This window comes from Hydra vulgaris, chromosome 02 (genome assembly GCF_038396675.1).
Source record: "Hydra vulgaris chromosome 02, alternate assembly HydraT2T_AEP".
Lineage (NCBI taxonomy): Eukaryota > Metazoa > Cnidaria > Hydrozoa > Anthoathecata > Hydridae > Hydra > Hydra vulgaris.
Window position 1 is genome coordinate 39,873,934 of NC_088921.1, and position 23,567 is coordinate 39,897,500.

At 26.0% G+C, this 23,567-nt stretch overlaps 2 protein-coding genes across 3 annotated transcripts in view; both read left to right on the forward strand.

Annotated features, from left to right (window-relative positions):
- LOC100205772 (SCY1-like protein 2) overlaps positions 1-19,061 on the forward strand; it is a 29,676-nt gene extending 10,615 nt beyond the window's left edge. The window contains exons 7-19 of one of the 2 annotated variants that reach the window (XM_065790855.1): positions 1,832-1,948; positions 2,759-2,884; positions 4,206-4,382; positions 11,445-11,567; positions 12,304-12,417; positions 12,600-12,732; positions 12,810-12,928; positions 15,808-15,908; positions 16,088-16,173; positions 17,005-17,036; positions 17,110-17,326; positions 17,408-17,539; positions 18,650-19,061. In XM_065790855.1, the coding sequence (XP_065646927.1) occupies positions 1,832-1,948; positions 2,759-2,884; positions 4,206-4,382; positions 11,445-11,567; positions 12,304-12,417; positions 12,600-12,732; positions 12,810-12,928; positions 15,808-15,908; positions 16,088-16,173; positions 17,005-17,036; positions 17,110-17,326; positions 17,408-17,539; positions 18,650-19,014 (1,842 nt within the window). In that variant the 3' untranslated portion in view covers positions 19,015-19,061. The remainder of the gene's footprint in view (positions 1-1,831; positions 1,949-2,758; positions 2,885-4,205; positions 4,383-11,444; positions 11,568-12,303; positions 12,418-12,599; positions 12,733-12,809; positions 12,929-15,807; positions 15,909-16,087; positions 16,174-17,004; positions 17,037-17,109; positions 17,327-17,407; positions 17,540-18,649) is intronic. The other variant, XM_065790856.1, reaches the window with a different exon arrangement.
- Positions 19,062-19,950: 889 nt separating this feature from the next.
- Positions 19,951-23,567, forward strand: part of LOC100214068 (dol-P-Man:Man(7)GlcNAc(2)-PP-Dol alpha-1,6-mannosyltransferase) — a 9,894-nt gene continuing 6,277 nt past the window's right edge. Inside the window, exons 1-3 of the mRNA XM_065790857.1 lie at positions 19,951-20,117; positions 20,236-20,368; positions 23,382-23,543. Of these exons, the coding sequence (XP_065646929.1) occupies positions 19,977-20,117; positions 20,236-20,368; positions 23,382-23,543 (436 nt within the window). The 5' untranslated portion in view covers positions 19,951-19,976. The remainder of the gene's footprint in view (positions 20,118-20,235; positions 20,369-23,381; positions 23,544-23,567) is intronic.

Consider the following 23,567-nt stretch of genomic DNA (forward strand, 5'->3'; position numbering starts at 1 on the left):
AAATATCGCATCCAATACTGTTATCTTTTTCAGTATCAAATTCATTTTCATTTAAGCAAGGCTTGTTGCACAATGGGTATGTATATAAATATATAAATCCAAGCAGGTAACACTGCACATAAGTTTTAAAAAACAGAATTAAACTTGGAAGCACTCTTTGCCAATGATCTTCATCAAACGTGATTTTGTTTACTAGAACATCTTTCTTTGTATAGACTACAAAATATGTTGAGTTATAACCAATGATTGCCATTTGGCCACTTCTTTGGGTGTAGTATTTGTGATTTTTTTTTAATGCAACTTTGTTGTTAACCATCTCCAAGAAATCAGTTTTTTTCCATGAAATATTTATTTCTTCATCACGAATACTGAAGGGGCATTTATATTCTACACAAGCTTTTAGGCAACACTGACATTGAAAAATGTTGTCTGAAGAAGCGCTAATATATGGGTGTGGTTTATGCAAGAATAAACCAATAATTAACTTCAGGTTTTGAGGTTTTACCCCCTCAGTTGACTTAAATGCTTTAGCTGCATTTTTCTCATTTTCTTTACCCCATTTGATAAATGCTACATTTTTCAATTCAACAGGTTCGACAATAGCCTTAAGAAGTAGTGTAACTCTGCATTTAACGTGTTTTTTGTGGTTTCTTAAAAAAGGTGTAACCTTTTTGTGTATGGAATAAAAGCACAATGATGTTATTCGTCCTCTGCTTTGAGTGTGATTGGTTTCTTGTAGCTTTTTCTAGTTCTTGTAGTTGAAGGTCATTAAACGTAAGCATATCAAGAAATCTATCAGTCAAACTATGTGGATCCATTGGCGAAAAACCTAGTGCTGCAGAAGCTATTTCTGTTATTGGAAGTGGCGTATCACTTTCTGAAGGAGGAGTAAACATTGTATTCAAAATGGCGTTAGGGAGAACTGTTTTGACATTTAATAAAAAATAATTTTTTTCAGCATCCATAACTTCACGCATTTTTTCTAGTCTCGTACCAAAATCTCGTTTGTCTTTACACCTCTAATATGTTTTATGTGACTTACCACTTTTGTGTTGAACAATGTTCATATCTTTTACCATAATTGGTTGAACTTCTTTGGATGGAGTTACAAACATTGTCAGTACAAGTAGGAGCAGTAATGCCTTTAGTGTTTGCAAACTCTATTTTATAAAGTGCTGCTACAATATGGTTGCAACATTTGCTTTGTCATGTGGTACACATGCAAAACACTGTGTAAATCGCACCATCTATATTAAACAAAATCCAAAGTTGATGGAAGTTTGCCAAAATATGTTGAGAAGGTGTAACCGAAGTACATACAATAATATAATCATTCACTTTTTTGCAATACAACTTGTCAACAAAACCACTTCCAAAGTATTTTCCGTCTTTCAATAAAGTTATAGTTGATAAGTTTTTTGACAAAAAAGAAGTGTTTTTTTGGCATTATTTATTATATATAAAAGTTTATTATATATAAAAAACCTATAGCTTTATTTTTGAATAATAAATGTTTGAAAAAACTATTTTTATTAAATAATAATAATTTGTTTTTGAAAAAAAAAAAAAAAATGAAAACGTTATAAAATCACAGTTACAGCATAAATTTAAAGTTTGTTTGCCCTGATTACCCAAGATGCGTTTGGCAACCACAAAAAGGTCTATTATTTATAGAAATTTATTTGAACCTTAGATTTAGTTTAAAGCACAGTGTTAGCAAGTGTTAGCTTCACAGTTCAATTGTTGTTTATTGTTGGAGATAAAAAAAGGTTCTCTTTTTGCCTTTTGGGAAGATAAAGTATATTATTGTCTAAATTTTTAAATAATTTAGTTAAATCGATTGGGAAGAGATCAGCTACATAACATACCTTTGAATGTTCGCGACCACTGCATTTTACTTTTAAGTCCTGCTTCACATTTAAGACCTGATGCTGCTTCAACAATTACTGTAAATAAATTTCATTTTTGTTTGATATATTTTATTTTTATATTTTCATTATAATTTATTAGTTTGACGTACTGTGAACTTAGAAATGTATTAACTTTAATAGCTGTTACAATTGTATCTTAAAATTAAAAATAATGTAATCAGTTCAGCACCTCATTGTTGAATCTTGTTCTATTCTGCATGTACTTTGTTTTATACCACATACTAAATTCATATCACTTGCGCAATGCAAGCATCAAATAGATATCTTTTTTACTATACTATGTATCAAATAGATATCTCTTAAATATTTGTATTATGTATTGAATACATATATCTTCTGTTTACTACATATCAAGTACACATCTCTTGTTATATATCATGTTATACATATTAAGTACACATTTCTTGTTCCATAACTTGTTATACTTATCAAGTATACATATCTTGTTATGCATATCAAATGTGTACCTCTTGTTCAATACTACATGTTAAATAGATAATAATGCTATATGTTAAATATCTCTTGTTCTATGTTTAATTATATATGTTCAATGCTTATCTTTTTTTTATACTAAATATCAAGTACATACATAGTTTCTTACTATAAATTGAATGTGTATCTCTGTATATATCACTTGTTTAATATATTATACAAGTATTAGCATTTATTTTATAAATTCTAATGCTTAATAAAATAAATAATTTATTGCTTTACATTTCTATTGTTTTAAATTGTAACTTTTATATACTTTTAAACTTGCAACATGGTGACTTTTTTTATATAGCACCAGTTTTTGATGAAGTCTCTTTGATGATGTTTTTATTTAGCACCAGTTTTTTGATGATGTCTCTGCAATGACATTGAAGTACATGGATTCACTCGTTCAAAGAAATGACATGACTAAATCACAATTTTTCAAAAACCTTCATCATGTTCTTGACAAGCTGCCATTGGTACGTTTTATTACTTATTTATTTGAACATTTTCAAAGTAAATCTATTGTATTTGAGTAAGCGATGAATTTTTAAAATATTTTTGTTGTTAAATTTTTTAAGCATATGATGCATTATTAATATCTTTTGTTAAGTATATGTTATCATGGTGTTACCCAGGAATAAAATTTATACAGCGTTATCATAATATTGGGAATTTAGGTTGCTGTCGGCTGGTGAGTAAAAAAGCAACAAAAAATAACAAAATACAGAAAAGTTATATTTTTTTTAATGCAAAATTATAAAACCAATTAATTTTTAACTTGTTCCTGTTTCTTTCTAAACAATCTTCTTAATCTTTTTCTTATTTATACCGTGTCTTTTCTTTGTTTGCAAGAAAACAAGTACGATCGTTTATTATTTGCAAATAAGTAATTAACAAAATACTTTGATCTAATTTAATTGCGTAATTCGCTGGTAAATTGAAAAAAAAAGATTGATTTTTGTATTTGTCAATTTTGTTTTATTAAATTAAACTTTTTTATTTGTTTATTAAAATTTTTGATTTCTAAATTTTTAAAAAGATTTTAAAAATTTATGCAAATATAGTATTCTTTTTTTATGTTTTACACAATTAATTTATAACATATGTAAACACAAATGATTTATTAACTTTATTAATATTAAAATGCTCACACTAAAATGCTTTACCAGCAAATTTAGTTGACTAACGGTATTTTTAACTACCTTAATAAAAAACTTTTTAATCTATTTTTTTTAAAGTAATTTCAAAATGACATTTGCCTCCATAAAAGTCATTTTTTGAATAATTACTATGCTAAAATCTTTGTTACTTTTATAACTAAATATAAACACCATTCGTTGGTTTAAAATTTTTTTAATTGTAAATAAAATGTCTAAAATAAAAAACACAAATAAAAAAACTATGTAACAAACGAATTGAAAAAACTAAGTAACAACCGCCGTCAATTAAAAAATAAAGTTTTTATTTTATTTTTGATTGAACTCCTATGCTTTTTGAATGACTTTGAGTTGAATGACTTGTTACGCTTTTTCTTTTGTAAAGAAAGTAAATGTTTTCAATCAATGTTTTTTTTAATTGGTTTTTTGAACTTTTGGGAAGTTTAAAAAAATTGGGAATTTCGCGTTATACGCGGTGCCATCACGCTGGTTAACACCCTGGTTATGTCTATTAAGAATTTTGGTTAACTATATTTTGTGTTAATTTTTTCTTTTTTTTTTGTCATGTATTTATATGCATTGAAAAATCTCTTCATTTTTATATAAAACTAAATAATTTCAACTAATTACTATAATTTAGCGTGTTTTACATCAACGAATTCTTCCACCCTTGTTTTTGGAGCTTGCTAATCACATGATGATTCCATTTATACTTCCTAATATATTTATTGTTGCTGAAAAGTCAACAAATGAACAATACATGAATATTATATTCCCTGAACTGAAGAAGGTGTTTCCTGTAACTAAGCCTGTTCAGGTTAGTCATCTTTCATTAGTCATAGTTGCTGCTAATATTTTTAATAATTATGTTGTTGTTGTTGTTGTTGTTGTTGTTGTTGTTACTATTGCTATTATTTTTAGTGGCAACAATTGAAGCGTTGAGTTTTTTAAAAACAACCTCTATTTACAAAGCAAAAATTGTTTATTTACACTTTTTTGTTGCTTATTCTATTTTATTTTTATTTTTTTTATTATTTTGTTTTTTCTAACCCTAACTCTTACCTATATGTATGTGCTCTCGTTTTAAGTCAGTCAATATATGCACTCATTCATAAAATAAATTTAAAGGATGTGAAGGATGCTTTGATGTAACAGTGAATTTTTTTTTACTGTTTTATTGATAACCAACGCCCATATCTTATAAGAAACATTTTTTAGTTTTAAAATATGCTTAATTCAGAGAAAAATCTATTTAAACAGAGATTTTAATTGTGTACCAATTAATGGTAGTAAATGACCGTTGATATTTGACCAGGGCTGGGGCTGGGTTTGATAAAATATAGCTGGGGCCGGGTTTGTGAGTGGGGCTGCATAAACATTTATTCATCCCAGAGTACTTTTTTTTTCCCCAAATTTATGTTTAAATTTGTATATATATGCATTTATAAACAATTATGATAATGATCATCATTATCATAATTGTCATCATCATTATCATCATCATCATCATTATCATCACGATTGCCATCATCATTATCATCATCATCATTATCATCATCATCATTGCCATCATCATTATCATCATTATCATCATCATCATTATTGTCATCATCATCAGTAGCAGCAGCAGGCTTTTGCCTTCCTCTTTTAGCTGTTTCTCTAATCATGGTCAATGCTCAAATGAGCTATCATCTCTATTACAATAGACCAAAACTCATTCTTGCTTGGCTTCTTATTCAACAAGTTGCATCCTTTTACTCTATCTGTCCTTATTTATTAAATACTGGCATAAATATATGCCAGAATTTAATAAATAGTAAATGTAAGTATAAAATTATAATATATAAAGAATTATAAATTTATTTCTAGCCCCGGCTATCAACCCCTGCTAAATCTTACAATTTTGTCGAGGCCAGATTTGCAAAAAGTCTCATTTTTAGCAGGGGCCAGGGCCCCAGTCATTTACTAATTAATGACTGGGTAGACCAAATAGTAGTCAGTAAATTAGGAAATGGCACCTATTATGAGCCACTTATATTACCTAAAATCGACTTATCTAAAAATGCTTATATATTGAAAAGTATTATCCAGACAGACAAACAAAGCCTATTAATGTACTATAAACTAAGATTATTTTTTTAAAAGTAAGATGTTCTATACTTTGCTTAAAAACATTATTTTGGTTGATAATAAACAAAAAATCTTAAAAAGTATTTATTTGTTATTCAAATTAAGTCTAATAAAAAGAAACTTTTTAATTACTTCTATATAAAATCAAGCATAAAACAAATTTTAAATAAAAAATTGCTTTACCACATAGCTGTTATACGATTTCAACTTGCATATAATAATGCAATTTTCAATATATGGACAATAAACTTTACAATAATATATTGTGAAGTTTTGATAATGAACTATTATTAATCTATTTAAATGAGCTCACTAATATTATTATCGATGAATAGAATTGTATTCTCTGGTACTTCAGTACCAGAGAATACAATTCTAAAAAGATTTTTTGATTATCTTAAAAAAAGATTGATTATCTGAAAATATATTGATTTTCAATATCTTTGGAATTGAACTGACTTTTCTCATTTTAACTGAGTTAAAATGAGAAAAGAATGAGTTAAAATGAGAAACTTTTATTCTCTTTCTCTTGTGCTTTATTTTCTTTATCTTTTTGCTTTTTCAATTTTTTCTCTTCAGCTGCTGCGGCTTTCTTTTTTTACCTCATCGTTAAATTTAGATTGCATTGCTTCTTGAGAAGTTAATACAAAATATTTTTTTCAATTTTCTTTTGTTTCGGTAACATATATCTTTGGATAAGACAAAATATCATTGTCACTATCATTAGTTAAATGCTTTGTAAACGAAATAAATGGTGTTAGACTAGGCTGACAATGGCTTCAATTGGCATCTGATTATAATGATCAGTAGTTTCATTGGGAAAAAAACTAGACTGTCCAGTTGTTTCATTTGGAACAGGAATCAGCTGAACATTGGTTTCATTTAAAATCGGAATAGGAGCTATGGATTCATTTGGCATTAAAACAGAATCATCTGTTTCTAAAATGGCATTTGTACATAAAAGTTTCAGTTTGAATTCTTTATACAATTTATCTGTATAAATACATATACAAAGGATCTGGGATGTCGTAGCCATTTTGAATACAGAAGTTGAAAGTTGTAAACTGCTTATGAGTTAAATGGATATCCCATATCAAAAAAGCAGTATTATTGTCAAGGTTTACCAAATTACTATTTTACATTCAGACATGCTTTCAGGTTTATTTGTGCCTAATTCTACTTCAAAATTGACTTCTTCTATTGCATTTTTCGAATCTTGTTATTCTAGTGTCAGTTTTGATTGGGTGCAGACTTGATTTAAGCAGATCATTTTTTTCAAGTAGCTGTTGTATGGAATAGACAGAATTAGGTAAGAAAGCTGTGCTTTGAACGGATTATATGGATAAATGCCACATGATGAAACCCTGAAATAATATTGTCAGCTGTGAGGGCTTGATCCCAGGCTTTCTTAAAAAGCCCACAAAAATTTGACTTGTCAACACTAACTCCAGGATATTCATTCATTAATTCCTGAAATGTGTGATTATAGTATGTTTTAAGAGGACCAAATACTGTGCGATCTAGAGGCTGGAGCCAATAGGAACAATGTGCTGACATTTCCTTAATGTGAATGTTATTTTCGATTGCAACAGACAATAACAGAGTTATTGAGAATCGTGACCATCGACTATGAGAATTTGTGATCTGTTTCTACCTTATATTAGGCAAGTATTGGTGAAACAAAGTAATGCAATTCCTTGCTTTGTCCAACCTGTCTCACTAAAACTCCAATTTAAGCCTGATGGTGCATGTGCAGTATTAAAAAAATAAAGAGACCTTGTCATTTTACCTTTTGCTATCAAATTTGGAGGTACTAAACCACCTGCAGCATTTACAGCAGCAATAATGGTTATGGTTTCACATTTTCCAGATGTGCAAGATTGAAGGTGTTTTTTACCTTATTTTGCAAATATTTTTGGATGTTTAAAATCCATCTATAGCCCAGACTCATCCATATTCCAAATAAATGAAGGCTTTAAAAGGCCATGTGTGTCCCTCAAAACATCATGTAGTGAATAGAAATATTTTGCTACTTTTGGTACAGACATGCATTGATGGAGAACTAATGAAGTACCTTCAGGTTTTCGCAAAACTAAATTTGTATGTTGCCGATTAAACGAGCGTCACCGTTTTTCTGAAGGAGTTGAACGTTTAAACTTTAAATTGTGTTTTATGTATGAATGTATCGAAATTCCGGCCGGAATTTGTGTCTTTTAGATCAATTCACTTCTGGTTGGAATTAAATATTTTTTTTACTTTTTTTTTATGACATGTGACACAGGCTGTGTAAATAAAGCAAAAAATCATTATCCTACAGAGCAATGAAGAACTATAGGTAAACCTAGGTAAAAAATACAAATGTAACTTTATTTGCAGAAGTAGTGGTACTGCAAATACATTTGCAAAAATTACATTTGTTTTTTTTTTACCTACGTTTACCTATAGTTCTTCATTGCTCTGTAGGATAATGATTTTATGATTTATTTACACAGCCTGTGTCACATGTCATTAAAAAAAAAAGAATAAAAAGAAATTTTTACTCTAGCCACAAGAGAATTGATCTATAAAACACAAATTCCGGCCGGAATTCCGGTACATTCCTAGTTTTATGGCTAAATCTGAAGCATATCTTTTTAATTGTTTTTTTCCAAATCCAAGGGCGGTTCTTGTTGCTGCATGTTCAACTAATTTTAACTCTAAATTTGTAGATAATATTGGATTTGGTCTAGGTTTGACATCAAGAACTGAATCTCCCTTAAGATATTTACCAAGGGTTGACCAAGGAATACTAAATTGTACTGCAGCTTCTCGTTGCGACATTGAGTTGTTTTGAACATCTGCAACTGCATTTTCCATGTTGTTGTTGGACCACTGAAATCTCTTTACTTTTGTCACTTTCTGGTTCAACTTTGAATTAAAACTAGAGTCAGGTTTCTTTTTGATTTTCTTATTTTTTTTGTTGTGATTTTTGTTGTTTTTCCCATAACTACTCAAATTAACTAAAAGATAGACTAACTACAATAGTTGTTACCTTACATACATCTAATCATAAACATTTATCATAACATACACAGTCACAAACAAATACATATACATATCATACATAATTATGCATCAATATAACAGACATAGCATGCATAAGTACAATAGTTGAATACAACATAACTAGACATGATTTAGATAGAACTTTGTTGGTATGTTTAGTGGGCATTAAATTAAATATACAAATACATATAATATAAAATTGCATATTTATAAACATTACATAATACATATATACTATGTTATATTTTATATTACATATGTAATATAAAATATATTATGTGAATATGTACATATTCACATAGTATGTATATATTTATTTTGTAATGTTTGTAAGTATGTAACTGCATTTTTGTTTTTAAAATTATTATGTAGCAAGAAAATATTAAAAGTAATAGTTTGTTTTTCTGGATATAAATTATATAATAAATATCCAAACCATGATTTTAAATATTCACAAACATACAATATAAAATTACATAATTACAAACATTACAAACATAATAAACCCTTATAATAAACACTATAAAGTAAAAGGTAATTATACTTAATAATTATACATGGTAAAGTAAATAATAATTATAGGTAATATTAAGACAATAGTTTAATTTATTGTGTATAAACTATAATATAGCTTATAATATAGTCTATATACATACACATACACATATATACATTGTGTGTATATACACATAGTTTATATATAAACTATAACATAGTTTAAAATATAGTCTATATACATAATAAATTAAACTATTTTCATAATAATAGCTACATCAGTTACAAATAGTCGTGGCTCTTATTTGGTCAAACGAGTGGCTATTATTAGGACCTATTCGAAATCTGAGAGCTTAGGTTATATTTATGCTTCTGTCTATCGTATGTTGACCAATAAAACAGTTTACATTATAATATTAAAATAACACAACAGATCAATATATAGCAAAAACCCGTAACTGAAAGAATATTGCTTTAAATGCGTCTCAAAATTGCCTGAAAAAACCAAATATTACTACTGGCAGTATAAAATATTTACTTAAATTAACTTTGACAAAAATAAGATTTCTTAAAAATCAAGACTGAATAAAACATTTATAAAAGTTAGAACAAAGCATAGATATATTAAAGAAACACAAAATTTTATTCATCAACCAGATAAATGCTCTGCCAAATAAGTAAATGCAATAAAATTGGACTCAAATTTGGCTCTTAATAAGACCTGTCCATTATTACGGCAGTTTGCCCTAATAAACCGGGTTGGCCACTGGTCATGAAAATTCTGGAAATGTCATGGAATTTCATTTGGTCCTGGAAAAAGTCATGAAGTTTCTATATTTTTATTGAAAATCATGGAAAATTCATGGAAATTTTGAAATGATCTTTATTTTTTTTCAAGAAGTTTTTTAGATATTTGCAAATTATATAAAAATATGATAAATTTAATAAAAATATTTTTTAGATATTTGCAAATAAAAGTACTATTATGTTTAGTCCAAGACCTTTTTGAAAATATATTGTTGTGTAAGTTAGAGATCTCTTTATTGTAAACAGTTTCGTCCGGTCGCCCTTTTTTAGAATATTAAATTTAGAAGTTTAAATATCAGTTAAATAAATAATCAAAAGACTTTTATAAATTTTGTTTGAGCGGTCAGGTCAGGTCACTCTGCTACTGGTAATATTTAATCTAGTACAACCTGCTTCAGTTAAGAAGTTAAATTAAGGTACTAATAAAACTCTGATATAAACCCCCAATTGAATTTTGGGTAAGGATAGTTTTTGCAATAAATCTTCCAGGTGAACTTAGATTATATAGTGTTTTAATATTCCAGAAAAAGTTCAGAATCAACTAAGAGTCTATAACAGCTCCAATTCTCCTAATATTATTAGTGTGTGTATATACTTATAGATATTTTAAAAAGAAGTAATTAAATAAATGTTCATTTTATTATTCTTTATTATCTATGCATAGTTACATTTAAATATCAGTTTTAAATATTGCAATATAGGCAAAAATATAAACAACAAAATACATTTCAAAATAAATTTTTTGAATTATTTAATGAGTATATAAGATTGGAAAATATAAGTTAATATTATTAAAAAAATGTCAAAAGTTTACCAAAGCGTGTATGCTCTCATCATTTTTCTATTAACACTCCGCTGCATGTGCTCTCTATTTAAGTCAGTTGATGTATGTAAACTCCTAAGGCTAGTGCTATAGGAATGGGAGTGTGTGGGAGGTTGTTTTTTTTAGTTAGCAAAAAACTTTATGATACCCCTTCCTCCTTTCTCCCCATTTAACACATACTTGTGTCAACCCAAAGTTGGTTATCTATAAATAAGTTAGGGTCAGGGATTCTTACAGTAACCTGTCAATAGAAAAAGCAAATATAGTATGTATATATATATATATATATATATATATTTATATATTTATATATATATAAATATATAAATATATAAATATATATATATATATATATATATATATATATATATATATATATATATATATATATATATATATACATACATGCATATATATATATACACACACACATACATACATACATACATACATACATACATACATACATACATACATACATACATACATACATACATATATAGTTGTATACGTAATTTTGTCAAAACATGCCAGAAATATATGTGGATTTTCATTTATTTATTTTATTTATTTTTGCAGGTGTTACTGTTATTCATGCAAAACATGGAACTTTTATTAAAAATGACAGACAAAGAAGATGTGAAAAGTTATGTACTGCCTCTAGTCTTTCGTGCTCTCGAATCTTTAGAAACACAGATCCAGGTTTGTTTTGTTGTTTTTTTTATCATAAATGGATTTTATTTTTTATATTCTACTCCATAATTTTTTTGTTAAATGAAAAGAATTGAAAAGATTGCAAAAAAATTTTTTATCATTACACAATTTTTTTTGTTGTTGTTGAAAAAATTTTTTCTGTTTATTTGTGTTTATTTTTTACGGTTTTCGTTAATTATTAGTTATAAAATTTAGATGAATATTTGAATTTGTTATATATATATATATATATATATATATATATATATATATATATATATATATATATATATATATTGTCATTTACTCTTTTTTCAAGATTCAATAAAAAAATCATTAGTAAAAGTATTAAATGCAGCTGTTAATAAATAGAGTGAATAAGAAAAGACTTTTTGTTGAGTTTTTGTTGAGTACTTGTTTAAATTTTATGTTCTCATAAAATTTTAGTTTGCAAACTTTTAGAACATTTAACAAAATATTAAAACATTCAAACAATCTATTAAATCATGCAAATATGAAGCATATCAATATTGAAACAAATATTTTTGTGGGTTTTAAAAAAATACTGTAAATATAGTATACTATTACAGTGCTGTGTCCTTGTAAAGCCCACTGTACACATTTAAACGCAGGAAACCATACAAAGACATGCTATGAGAAATTTTTAGCTGATAACTCAAGCAGAGACTCTTTTCTAACTACCATCGTAGTATTGAAATTAATATTAAATATTTTTACTTTATAGGAGTTAGTGTTAAACATCATTCCAGAGTTTGTTCATCTGATAGATTATTCATCGTTAAAAAACTCTATTGTACCAAGAATCAAAACTCTAGTTACTAGAAGCACATCATTGAGTGTAAGTTTTGAAAATTGTTTAATTTGTACATTATCTCAAATTAAAATCAACTTGTATTATTATAATTTTAAAAGGTTTTGCATAAAAGTCTTTGTTTATTTTACTTGTAAAATTTTACGCACAAAATGTATACTTTATATATATATAAAGTTTTAAATATGACTTTTATATAAAATATTTAGGTTTGTGTTAATGCACTTGTGTGTTTGGGAAAAGTTCTTCCTAATTTTGATAAATTCTTGTTAATTGATGAAATCTTCCCTATGTTATCTCAAGTTCCTTTTAAAGATCCTGCTGTGCTAATGGCTATTCTTGGTAAGATTATTTTCTTCATTTTTGTTTTGTCTATCAGTTTTATCATTAAAAACCAATATTTTTTTGGTTTTGTTCAGGTATTTACAAACAGACAATATCAGACAAGAAGATCAATCTTGAAAAGGATTATCTTGCAACTATTGCAATCCCTTTTTTACTGCCATTATCTGTGGAACCATCTCTCAACGTTCTACAGGTGCATTATTATATCAAATTAGGTTGTTTTTTTAATTAAATTAATTAATTTTTAATTTTTTTCTTTTTTGCTGATTTATGCAATTGTAATATAAGTATAAATATATTAATTGATTAAAAATGTAATTAATTATGAATGAAGTTTTAATTATTTTACTCCTATGGAGTATTTTACAATTGTTTATTTTTAACTTTGATGGAATTATCTATCTAGCTTGTTTACTGTGAAAAAGCTTTGAAAAGAAAAGATTAGTTTTTGATTTTTTTTTTCTTTTATCAAATGCTTACTTATGTCAATGCTATGTTTGTTAGTCTAAAGTGTTTAATGAGTTGAGATCAGGTTAGATATCAATGAATCTTTTTGCTAAAATATTGACTTTTCTTGGAATTCGGTAGATACGATCAATTGATTTTTCTTTTCTTATGTTTTCTTTATAGTATAGGTTACTGGGTAAAACTGGAGATTATAAAATATAATTATTTAGTTATAAGTAATATATATAATTATTTCGATATAAGTAATAATTTAATATTAACGGTTTTAAAATTTCAAACAAAATTTATGCATAGTGGACAATTATAAATAGTTTTATCAAAAATTATTTTATTATTTTTGATAAAGCTAGTTTTGATTATATAGTTATTATTTTTGTTAACCTGCTGATAATATAAATTATGATGGATATGATAGACATCTTTGTTTGAAATTATGTATAGATTTAAAGTTACTTTTTGTTTTTATTTTATATAAAATTTTTTATATTTTTCTTTTCAAAAAAATGCTAATAAAACGTTTGCAATAAGTTATCACAAACATTTAATCTTATTGATTAAGTTCTTTATTTATTGCTTTCAAAAAATCCTGTAGGTAAAAGCAGGTGAATATTTAGCATAATATTTTTCACTGTCTTTTTCCTTTATAAAATTGAATCAAAATATTTTAATTTTTGTAAGTTTATAAAAATTTTGATTAATATTGTAAACATTACTAATATTTATACTAAATATATATTTTCAAACAAAATACAAGTCTAAATTTAGCTCTCGTGACTTCTGGAGAATCTTTAATAGTATCATATAATAACATATTTGCCAATAAGGGCAAATCAGTTATTCCACCTCTCTTGTATGATTCAGGCTTTGTCACCTCACCTAAAAACAAAGTTGAATTGTTTGCTGAGAATTTTTCATCAATATTGTCTCTTAATTCCACTAGTTGTGTTCTATCTGATATAGCCGTTAAACAGGTTGATCCATTGCTTGACATTCGTATCACTCCAGCTTGTTTATCAAAAGTGATATCCTACTTTGACTCTTCTACAGCCTGTGGTCTAGATAACATACCTGTTGTAGTCTTGCAGAAGTGTCCTCCAGAGCTGTTGTCTATACTTTCAAAACTATTTAACTAGTGCTTATCAAAGTCTTGTTTTCCAGCCTGCCGGAAAGCGGCATCTGTTATCCCTTTTTTCAAAAATTCTGGGGAGGGATCTGATTCGTCTAACTACCATTCCATTAGTCTTCTTCCTATCATATGCAAGGTTTTGAATCTTTAATTAACAAACACTTAATCTCTCATCTTGAATCTGATAACTTACTTTCTGATCATCAATATGGATTTTGATCTTCTCATTCTACAGCTGATTTGCTAACAGTAATAACTGATAGGTTTTATCGTGTATTAGATAAAGGTGGAGAGATAAGGCCATCGCTCTTGGCATTTCTAAAGCTTTTGATAAAGTTTGGCATGCCGTTCTTCTCCATAAGCTTTCTTCGATGGATAGTACTCTTCTTCATATCCTGTAACTTCAGGCATTCCTCAAGGTTTTATCCTTGGCCCTATACTCTTTTTAATTTACATTTCTAGGATTAACTCTTACTTCCAATCTTTCTTGGAAACTATATATCGAATCCGTTGCAAAATTAGCATCTGCTAAGGTTGCATCTCTTTATTAAGCTCAACACTTTTTTACTTCAGATTCTATTCTCTATCTCTATAGATCTCAAATTCGGCCTTGTATGGAATACTGTTGCCATAACTGGAGCGGATCTTCTAATGATGCCTTTTCTCTTTTAGACAAGGTGCAAAAATGCATTGTAAACATAGTTGGACCTGCTCTTGCAGCCAACCTCCAACCATTATCACATCTTCATAATGCTGCTTCTCTTTATCTTTTCTACAAATACTATAATAGGCACTGCTCTAAAGAGCTAGTGTCTCTTGTACCATCTATTAAAATTCATTCTCGTGTTACTCGTCATTCAATTAAGTCTCACCCTTTTTCCTGTGACTGTTCCTAAATGCTCCAAAAACTCTTACTTGTCTAGTTTTTTTCTCAAACATCAGTTCTTTGGAATTCACTTCCTTACTTTGCTTTCCTGATTTATATAATTTGCTATCTTTTAAGTTGTCCATCAATCGTTATCTTGCTCTACAATCTTTATCTTTTCTCTTCCAGTAACTTCCAACTCTAATTATTGGTTGCTTGCAGCCTTGTTGGAGGCGAAGATGTTTAAAAAAAAATAAAAAATTAGCTTACAGTTAAATGTGGTTCAACTTTGGTATTCAGTAAAATGCGGTTTTAAAGCCTAAATTTATATTTCAGTTAAATTCAGTATAAAAGTCAGAATTCATCCATGCTACCCATATGGTCTGAATTCTTCTTTCAGTTAAATTGGGATCTTAAAATATCAATTTTGCCTCTCCTTAATCCATTCTGCTCAGAATCATCTCACTGTATGTGGTTGATTAAATAATTTTATTCTCACAGTATGTCGTTGATTGCATCATTTCAGTCACACAGTATGTTATTGATTGCATTATTTTATGTAATACTGGTGTGAGTAGTGTTAGATTTCATTTGTAGTTATATTTAATTTTAGTTCAACAATTATATGAGTGTCATTCGTGAAATGTTTGATAGAGTTGAGCAGGAGCATCGCACAAAGCTTGAGCAACTCAATAAAATGCAAGAAGAACAAAGGTTATAATTTTTATTTCAGTGTTTTAGTTTTATTTAAGATAATTTTTTTTTTAGTTTTATTTCATTGTGATTATTCAATTCAATTATTTCATTATGATTAATTGTTTTAGTTTTATTATTAATTATTTCATTGTTTGACTTTGATCTTAATGATGAAAATAGTTTTCCTTATGTAACAGATTATCATTGAGTTTTGTAAAATCTTCAGATAAAGATGTGCAAAATGCGACTAGCAATACTGAAATGTTGATTTCTGGAAACTCAGGTATTATGTTTAAACATAAAATATTTATGTTTGTTGTTGAACATATTATATACATTACCGCCTAAAATTATTTGGTCATACTTTTTAATGTAAGATAACAATGTTTTGATATTTTACTATTGGGAAAAAAACTGAAAACAAAGTCTACCTGAATTATATGTTATCTTCTTATTTAATAAGTGTTCATAGAAATTAATAAAAAATTCCATTCGATTAGTTTATAATTTATTTGCCTATTTAATCAACCTTTGCAGCAATAACCGCAAGTTCAAAAACATTCATTATTCTATAAAAAACACTGAGAAAAAAATTTGAATTAAAAAAAATTTTGTTGATTTTGCTATTTTCATTTTTAGTTAAAAAGTTTCGTTTTCTATTACATTAAATCTAAAATAACAGTTTATTTGTAAAATGGTTCATATTTTTGAAATTTTTCTATAATTTTGCTTCATTTGAGACCCAACATGACATACTTTTGAAAAACTTTTTTTATATAACATTAGGGACCTGTTTGATGTCTTGTGGCACCCCTAAAAATATTCTTTATTCAAAAAATTTTTTAAATCTAGTATTATTTTATTATATAAAACACATTTAGGGGGTGTAAGAAGACATTCAAAAATAATTGTTTTTAGCACCACCCTTATATATATATATATATTTGTATATATATATATATATATATATATATATATATATATATATATATATATATATATATATATATATATATATATATATATATATATATATATATATATATATATGTATATATTTGTATTTAGTTTAAAATTAAATTATGTATAAATAAACTTATGTTATCTATTTAAGCAACATCTAACAAAAATAATGGGAATGCTGAGGTATGAATATTTTTTAAAATATAAAATCTTAGGTTATAGTTTTGCTTTTTTTTGAGTTACTTATTTATTTTAGTTGGAAATGATATTAGGCTTGAACCAAAGTTCATTTGCTCAAGTGGAATGTTTGAAAACCCAACCTAACACAGATAGTGTTATGTCTTCAAAAACTTTAGGTGGTCCTATTAAGCAATCACAAACAATGAGCACAGATTATTCCATCAATTGTTTATCCGAAATAAATATTTCTCAAATAAACTTGCAGAAAAAGTCTGATACAGGTAATATACAAGGTATATAATAACACAAATTTTTAAACTATATTAAAATCAAAAAAAAAATTTATATACATTACATTAATTTGAATGTTATAGTGATGTTTTCTCAACAACCACTTGCATACAGTTCTTCAAATGTTAACATGGCTCCGTCAATAGATTTTAACAATTTCCGATCTCGACCAGAAATACCTTTAATTTCAGCGCAACAGAACTATAATCAACCAAGTATGGATGGTTTTTAATTTATTTATTGTTACATTTTTTTTAATGTTAAAGTCCATTGAAATGCATGAAGAATCAACAATGTGTTGCTCTCCTTTGCCAAATACATTAATAGGAAAGACAACACAACAAAATAATCATAATCATTTGTAAAAGACTACTTGAATTTTAATTCAACTGACAGTATCATAGTATCAAAATCAACCATAGTAATTCATAAAAACTTGTTACAATGTATATCCAAATCTCGAAAATAACAATTAAACTTTTGAAATGCAAATATTTCGTACTAAAATAATAGATTAAGGAAAATTAAGATTTTAAATGTGTAGTCCCTTTATGTCTTTATCTCATGATCCTTAGAGTATTACTTTGCTTGCTTCTTTATTAATAAAAAAAATTAACAGGTTTTAAATAAATTTTGAAAACATTTACTCAAGTTTATTGCCAAAAAACATAACAGCACAATAAATTTATGCCTACAAATGTAATAACACAGAGTTCCAAAATAGATTCCAGATTTAAATATCACAAAAAGATTTTTAAAATAATTTCTTCCTTGTTTTTGGTATTCAGTTGCTCCAAAAATATAAAGAAGCTTATGGGCTACTTTTGGAAAGAAAAATAAAAAAGACTTTTAAGTTATAGAAACAATCAGTTTTTGAACTTGGAGTCCTTAAGTGTAATGGTAGCAAGGACTCTGGGGCTTCAGGCTCAAAAATAATATATTCCAAGTCATTAAATCTCATAAATTTTTTTCATATTGCAGATTAAAGTCATCTAACATATATAGAGCTCTTGGACACAAGAGATCAGGAAAAAATAGAGATAAAAAAACACTAGCTTGTTCATAACTTACATTAATAATTTTTGTTTGTTTGTAAACAACAGTCCAGATATTAAAATTAAAAAATGATTAAAATAAATATTATATGATAAATATATATTGAGCGTTAACATTAAATAATATTGTATAGTTATTGTATATATTTTATATTTTTAATGTTATAGTTATATTTTTTCAATTATAATTTTGTAGTTTTATTGAACTTAAAATATTTTTATCTTAAAAATTGATTTTTAATTGACTTTTTTTTAATATGAAATATAAAGACTACAATCAAGCAAGCTCTATGTGTTCACAACCAAATGGAAGTATGAATTTTACTCCATTAATCCAAAGCCAAAATAATTCTTTCAAGAATGTCACATCGAATTTAAACCAATCATTTACGTCTCAGTATCAACCTCAACAAAGGACTTTTAACGACTCCATTAAAACCAATAATTTTGGTAACATTGGATCTTATGTGCAAAATTTTCCTAATTGCAATATAGTTCGACCTCAAAACAATGTTGGTGTTAATGCTGCATCCACATTATTTTTGTCTAATAATGCACTTCAACCTCCGAGTTCGGTTGAGAATAATGGAAAATTTAATTTAAGCGCAAAAGATATTAACGATTTGCTGCTGTAAACATTGTAACAATAATAACACTGTTACATAAATATTTTATGAATTTATGTTTTTTTATTTATCTATTTATTTATTTTTTTTAATAGATAAATATACTTTTAATAATAAAAAAAAATTTAATAATTTTATTTATCAAATTATATAATTTGATAAATAAAATTAAAGGCACTCTTAATTTTTTGGTATTCAATGGGTTATAAATAACTTAAAAAACCTTCTTACTTTCTTTTTTAGGCCAAATAATTTAGTGTGTAATATTTTTTGTGTTTTTTAAATTTAAGTTTATTTTTAAAATTAGGTTTATTTTTTTTAACAAATTTTATTTTACGCAACTTTTGAATTAAAATTATTTTTAGCCAACTACAGAATATCAAGTAGACATTAATAAATGTCAATGTCAACTGGTGACATCTTAAATACAGTTCTTACTCTTGCCATTTTTTTTCTATTTAATGCAAATTTATTCATTTAAAAATAATTTAATTAGTGTTTTCATTTTTGTAATATTTTGCTGGAGAAATACTAGTATTTGCTATTGAGTATGAATTTTATCATTTTATGAATGAGTATGAAGTATAAGTAGTTTGATTATGAATTTTATAAATGTTGTTAAAAGTTAATTAACATTATAAATTACTGTAATAAATTAAATCCAATAATTTCAAGTTATGTTTATTTCAAAGTTAACAATTTATTTGAAAAATTGTGTTGACTTTTTGTAGAATGTTCAGGGTTTTTAACTGTAAGTAACTGTTTTTAACTGAAGTAGGTAACTAATTCTTGTTTAGCAGAATGTTTTTATTTGAATATTTAATTTTTTAGGACATTCAAATAATGATAGATTTTAGGCTTTTATTTGAAGATTTAAATTTACATTTCTATTTTAAGGACTTTGAAATAATGAAAGATTTTACATTTTTATTGAATTTTAAAATTTATGTTTATATTTTAAAGACATTGAAATGATAGATTTTACATTCAAAGCTGTAGTAGTTTTAGTGATGGCGTTACATGTTTTCAATACTCCTTACACAAAAGTAGAAGAGAGTTTCAACATACAAGCTGTACACGACATTTTATATCATGGAAATAATTTAAGTAAAGTAAGTTGATGTTTTTTTAACTAATTGTTTTTAGAAAAAGTTTTATAATTTAATGTTATTTAAGTTTTATGTGATTCACTTTTTTGCTTTGTTTTATTGCTTTAAGTTTTTTTTTTAGTATGATCACAATGAATTTCCAGGTGTTGTTCCACGCTCCTTTGTAGGACCCCTTGCTCTAAGTGCTTTCTGCTATCCAGCTGCGATGATTATAAGTTATCTCAATTTCCCAAAACTTTATTCTCAATTTGTATGTATGTTATTTTTTATTTATTTTAAAATATATTACATTTTTAAAAAGATTTTGTGTAAAAAAGTTTTCTAATTTAATTTCTTAAACATAAAAACTTTTTTTATTTTTATAATTTCTTGATTAATAAAATTATGATAACTAATGTTTTGTAATAATTATATATTTTTAGATTTAAAAATTTTTTATTACATGATTAATTATATCTTACTGATTTACCAAAAAACATCACTAATTAACAGAAAGAATCTTTTTTAATGTTTTTTTTATAATTTGCAATTTAATAATTCTAGTTTATAACTAAAGTTCGCACACAGGTTTTATCTAAGACCTCAGTACGTCAGTTTTTATCTGAGACCTCAGAATGTCAGTTTTTATCTGAAGCATCAGAATTTCAGTTTGTTGAGCAACATAGAATCTATATTTTTTATTAGGTTTTGAAAGCTTTGAATAATTTGGATAAAAAATATGTTTAGTTTTCCATAAAAAACATCTTTGTTTCTAAAGCAAAATTTTTTCTTTATTAAAAATAAGTTATACAAATACAAATACCATTACTAAATTTTTTTTAGATTTAGTTTTGCAAGCCCTTCTGAAAATATGTTTATCTAACATAATCTGAAACATAATCTGAAATATTATCTAACATATTGCTTTAGCACTCTAAAATTAGAGTTAACACTGACTGAGAATAAAACTTTCTCAAAATCAACTTTAATAATATCTAGTGTTTTGAAGAGTTATATTTTACCAAAAAAACTATATAACAAACTTAAATGACTTTTAAGATCTTTTATTTAAAATAACATCGAAAAGAAAAATGAACAAAGAACTTAAAAATATGAAAACTATAATCGTGGACTACAGAATACTATTTTTGACAGAAATCAGAAATTTGAAAGAAATTTTCTGATAAAAAAAGTCTTCAGTTGGAATCTGAGGAAGATAACAAAAATTTTTATTTTCATCAGATTAAAACTTTTGTTTATACAATTTAGCAAAATGGTTTAATCATTATTGGTTTTTAGCCTTATTTCACTCAGCATGATGCTTTTCTGCATGAAGGTTTTAAAACTATATTCAATAATTTATAGTTTTCATCTGGAAATAGATGTGTTATACTTGATTTTAATTGATGAAGAAAAATATAATGGTACTTATGTTGGTCCATGATTCCAGGAACTCTGAACAGGTTTCTCACTCCATTAGCAGCAAATACTTATCTGCTTATATGACACAAGTTTACGTGATTTCTAATCATTTTTAGTCTCTTAACATGATTCTTCTTGTTTATAAAAATGTTTATAAAAATGTTTATAAAAGGCTTTTTTGTTTTCCACCCTGAAGTAAATTCTTGACCTACCTTTATTCTTGCAACAATATTACGTCATTATTTTACAACAATATTTTACATTATTTTACAACAATATTGTCATTACATAAGTGTTTAATGTTTAAATTTTAATTATCTGTGATAGCCTACAGTTCTTCATCACTTCCCTCACAACTGATTTTGTAGTTTTTCGCTATCTTTCATACCCTGACTTTCTGCTAAATATATTTTGAGACAAAAATTTGGTCATAATTTTTTTAACTGTAGATCCACATCCATCTTCGCAAATATTATGCAAAGAAAAAATATTTTAACTATATCATTTGCTTAACAGTTAAAACTTATATTCACCAATTTAAGAAAAAACACAGTCTAAAATGTGTTTTTTCCTATGCTAAAATACTATAAGTATGAATTTCTCATCCCTAATTAATGGTTGAATTCGATAGAAGCAGAAGTATCTAACTCTATTTTTGTCTTTTTATATTTTGTATATAAGTATATTTTGTATATAAGTATATTTTGTATATAAGTATATTTCGTATATAAGTATATTTCGTATATAAGTATATTTTTTATATAAGTATATTTTGTATATAAGTATATTTTGTATATAAGTATATTTTTATATAAGTATATTTTGTCTTTTTACATTTTTATATAAGTATATTTTCCTATTATATATAAAATTGCTATAAAATAATATAAAATTTTTTGAATCATTATGATATGAAAAGTTAAAAACAAAGTGAAACATGAAAAATAATTTTAAAGAAATCCTTTTTTAATCTGTTGTTAATTTGAAAGCATGTTTTTTTTTTCTAATTTCTTTTTAATTCTAATTATTAAAATAGTGTAAAATTAAGATTAAAAACCAAAAATTAAAAAAATTTTTTATGCTACAATCAATTTACTTTTCTAAAAAAAATGTTTTTCATTTTAGCTTTTACCATTTCTGCAGTTTTTTTTGTTTGTTTGTTTTACGGTGAAATAGCAATATGACATCATAATCAAAGAGGTAGCTGCAAGGGCTTTAGTACATTCAGTACATTAACTATGTATGTAGAACATACAAAGTAGTGCTGTTACATCAAGGAAAGGTTTGGGTTAGAGCAGCAATCGTTTTTTTCTGTTATTCTTTGTTATTTTCTTCTTTTTACGAAAACATTGTATGAATTTATTTTTGAAAAAAAAGTCTACAAACTTTAACTAGATACGCTAAAGATATATGCATACAAAGTATAACTTTTTTTGTTGGTTTTAAGGCAAATAATTTTAAAATAATATTTTTTTATAGTTATTCAAGATATATTAAATTTTTTAGCAAACTTATTTAAAACACACTACATTAACGTATTTTTAATCAAATCTAATCAATCAAAATTTTAAACATTATAGTGTGGTGTATTTCAAAGTTGTACAAATTTTTAAAACTCATAGAATTAAATCTGATGTATTTGTTGTCTTTATATAAACTTTATTAAATTAAAATAGCATTTATCGAACTTCTTTTGAACATCAGTCTTAATTAGTTTCTCATAAAGAAAAAATTAGAAAGTAATTGGTCTTAGTTGTTGTTTTTATTTTTGTTGTTGTTTTTGTAAATAATGATAGTGCTATTTATATAGATTAATATAAATTTGTTGTGATAAATTTCGTTTTACTTCATTTTTTTCTTTAAAAGGCCGGTTTGTACTTGGATTCATGGTCTGCCTTGCTTTGTTAAAACTTTCCAAGAATTTATCAAAAAAAAAATCCAACTTGTTTATTTTATTCACTGTTTCTCAGTTTCATCTCATGTACTATTCATCAAGGACATTGCCAAATATTTTTGCTTTGGTTATTGGTAAGTTTTAGTTCTTTTTAAAGT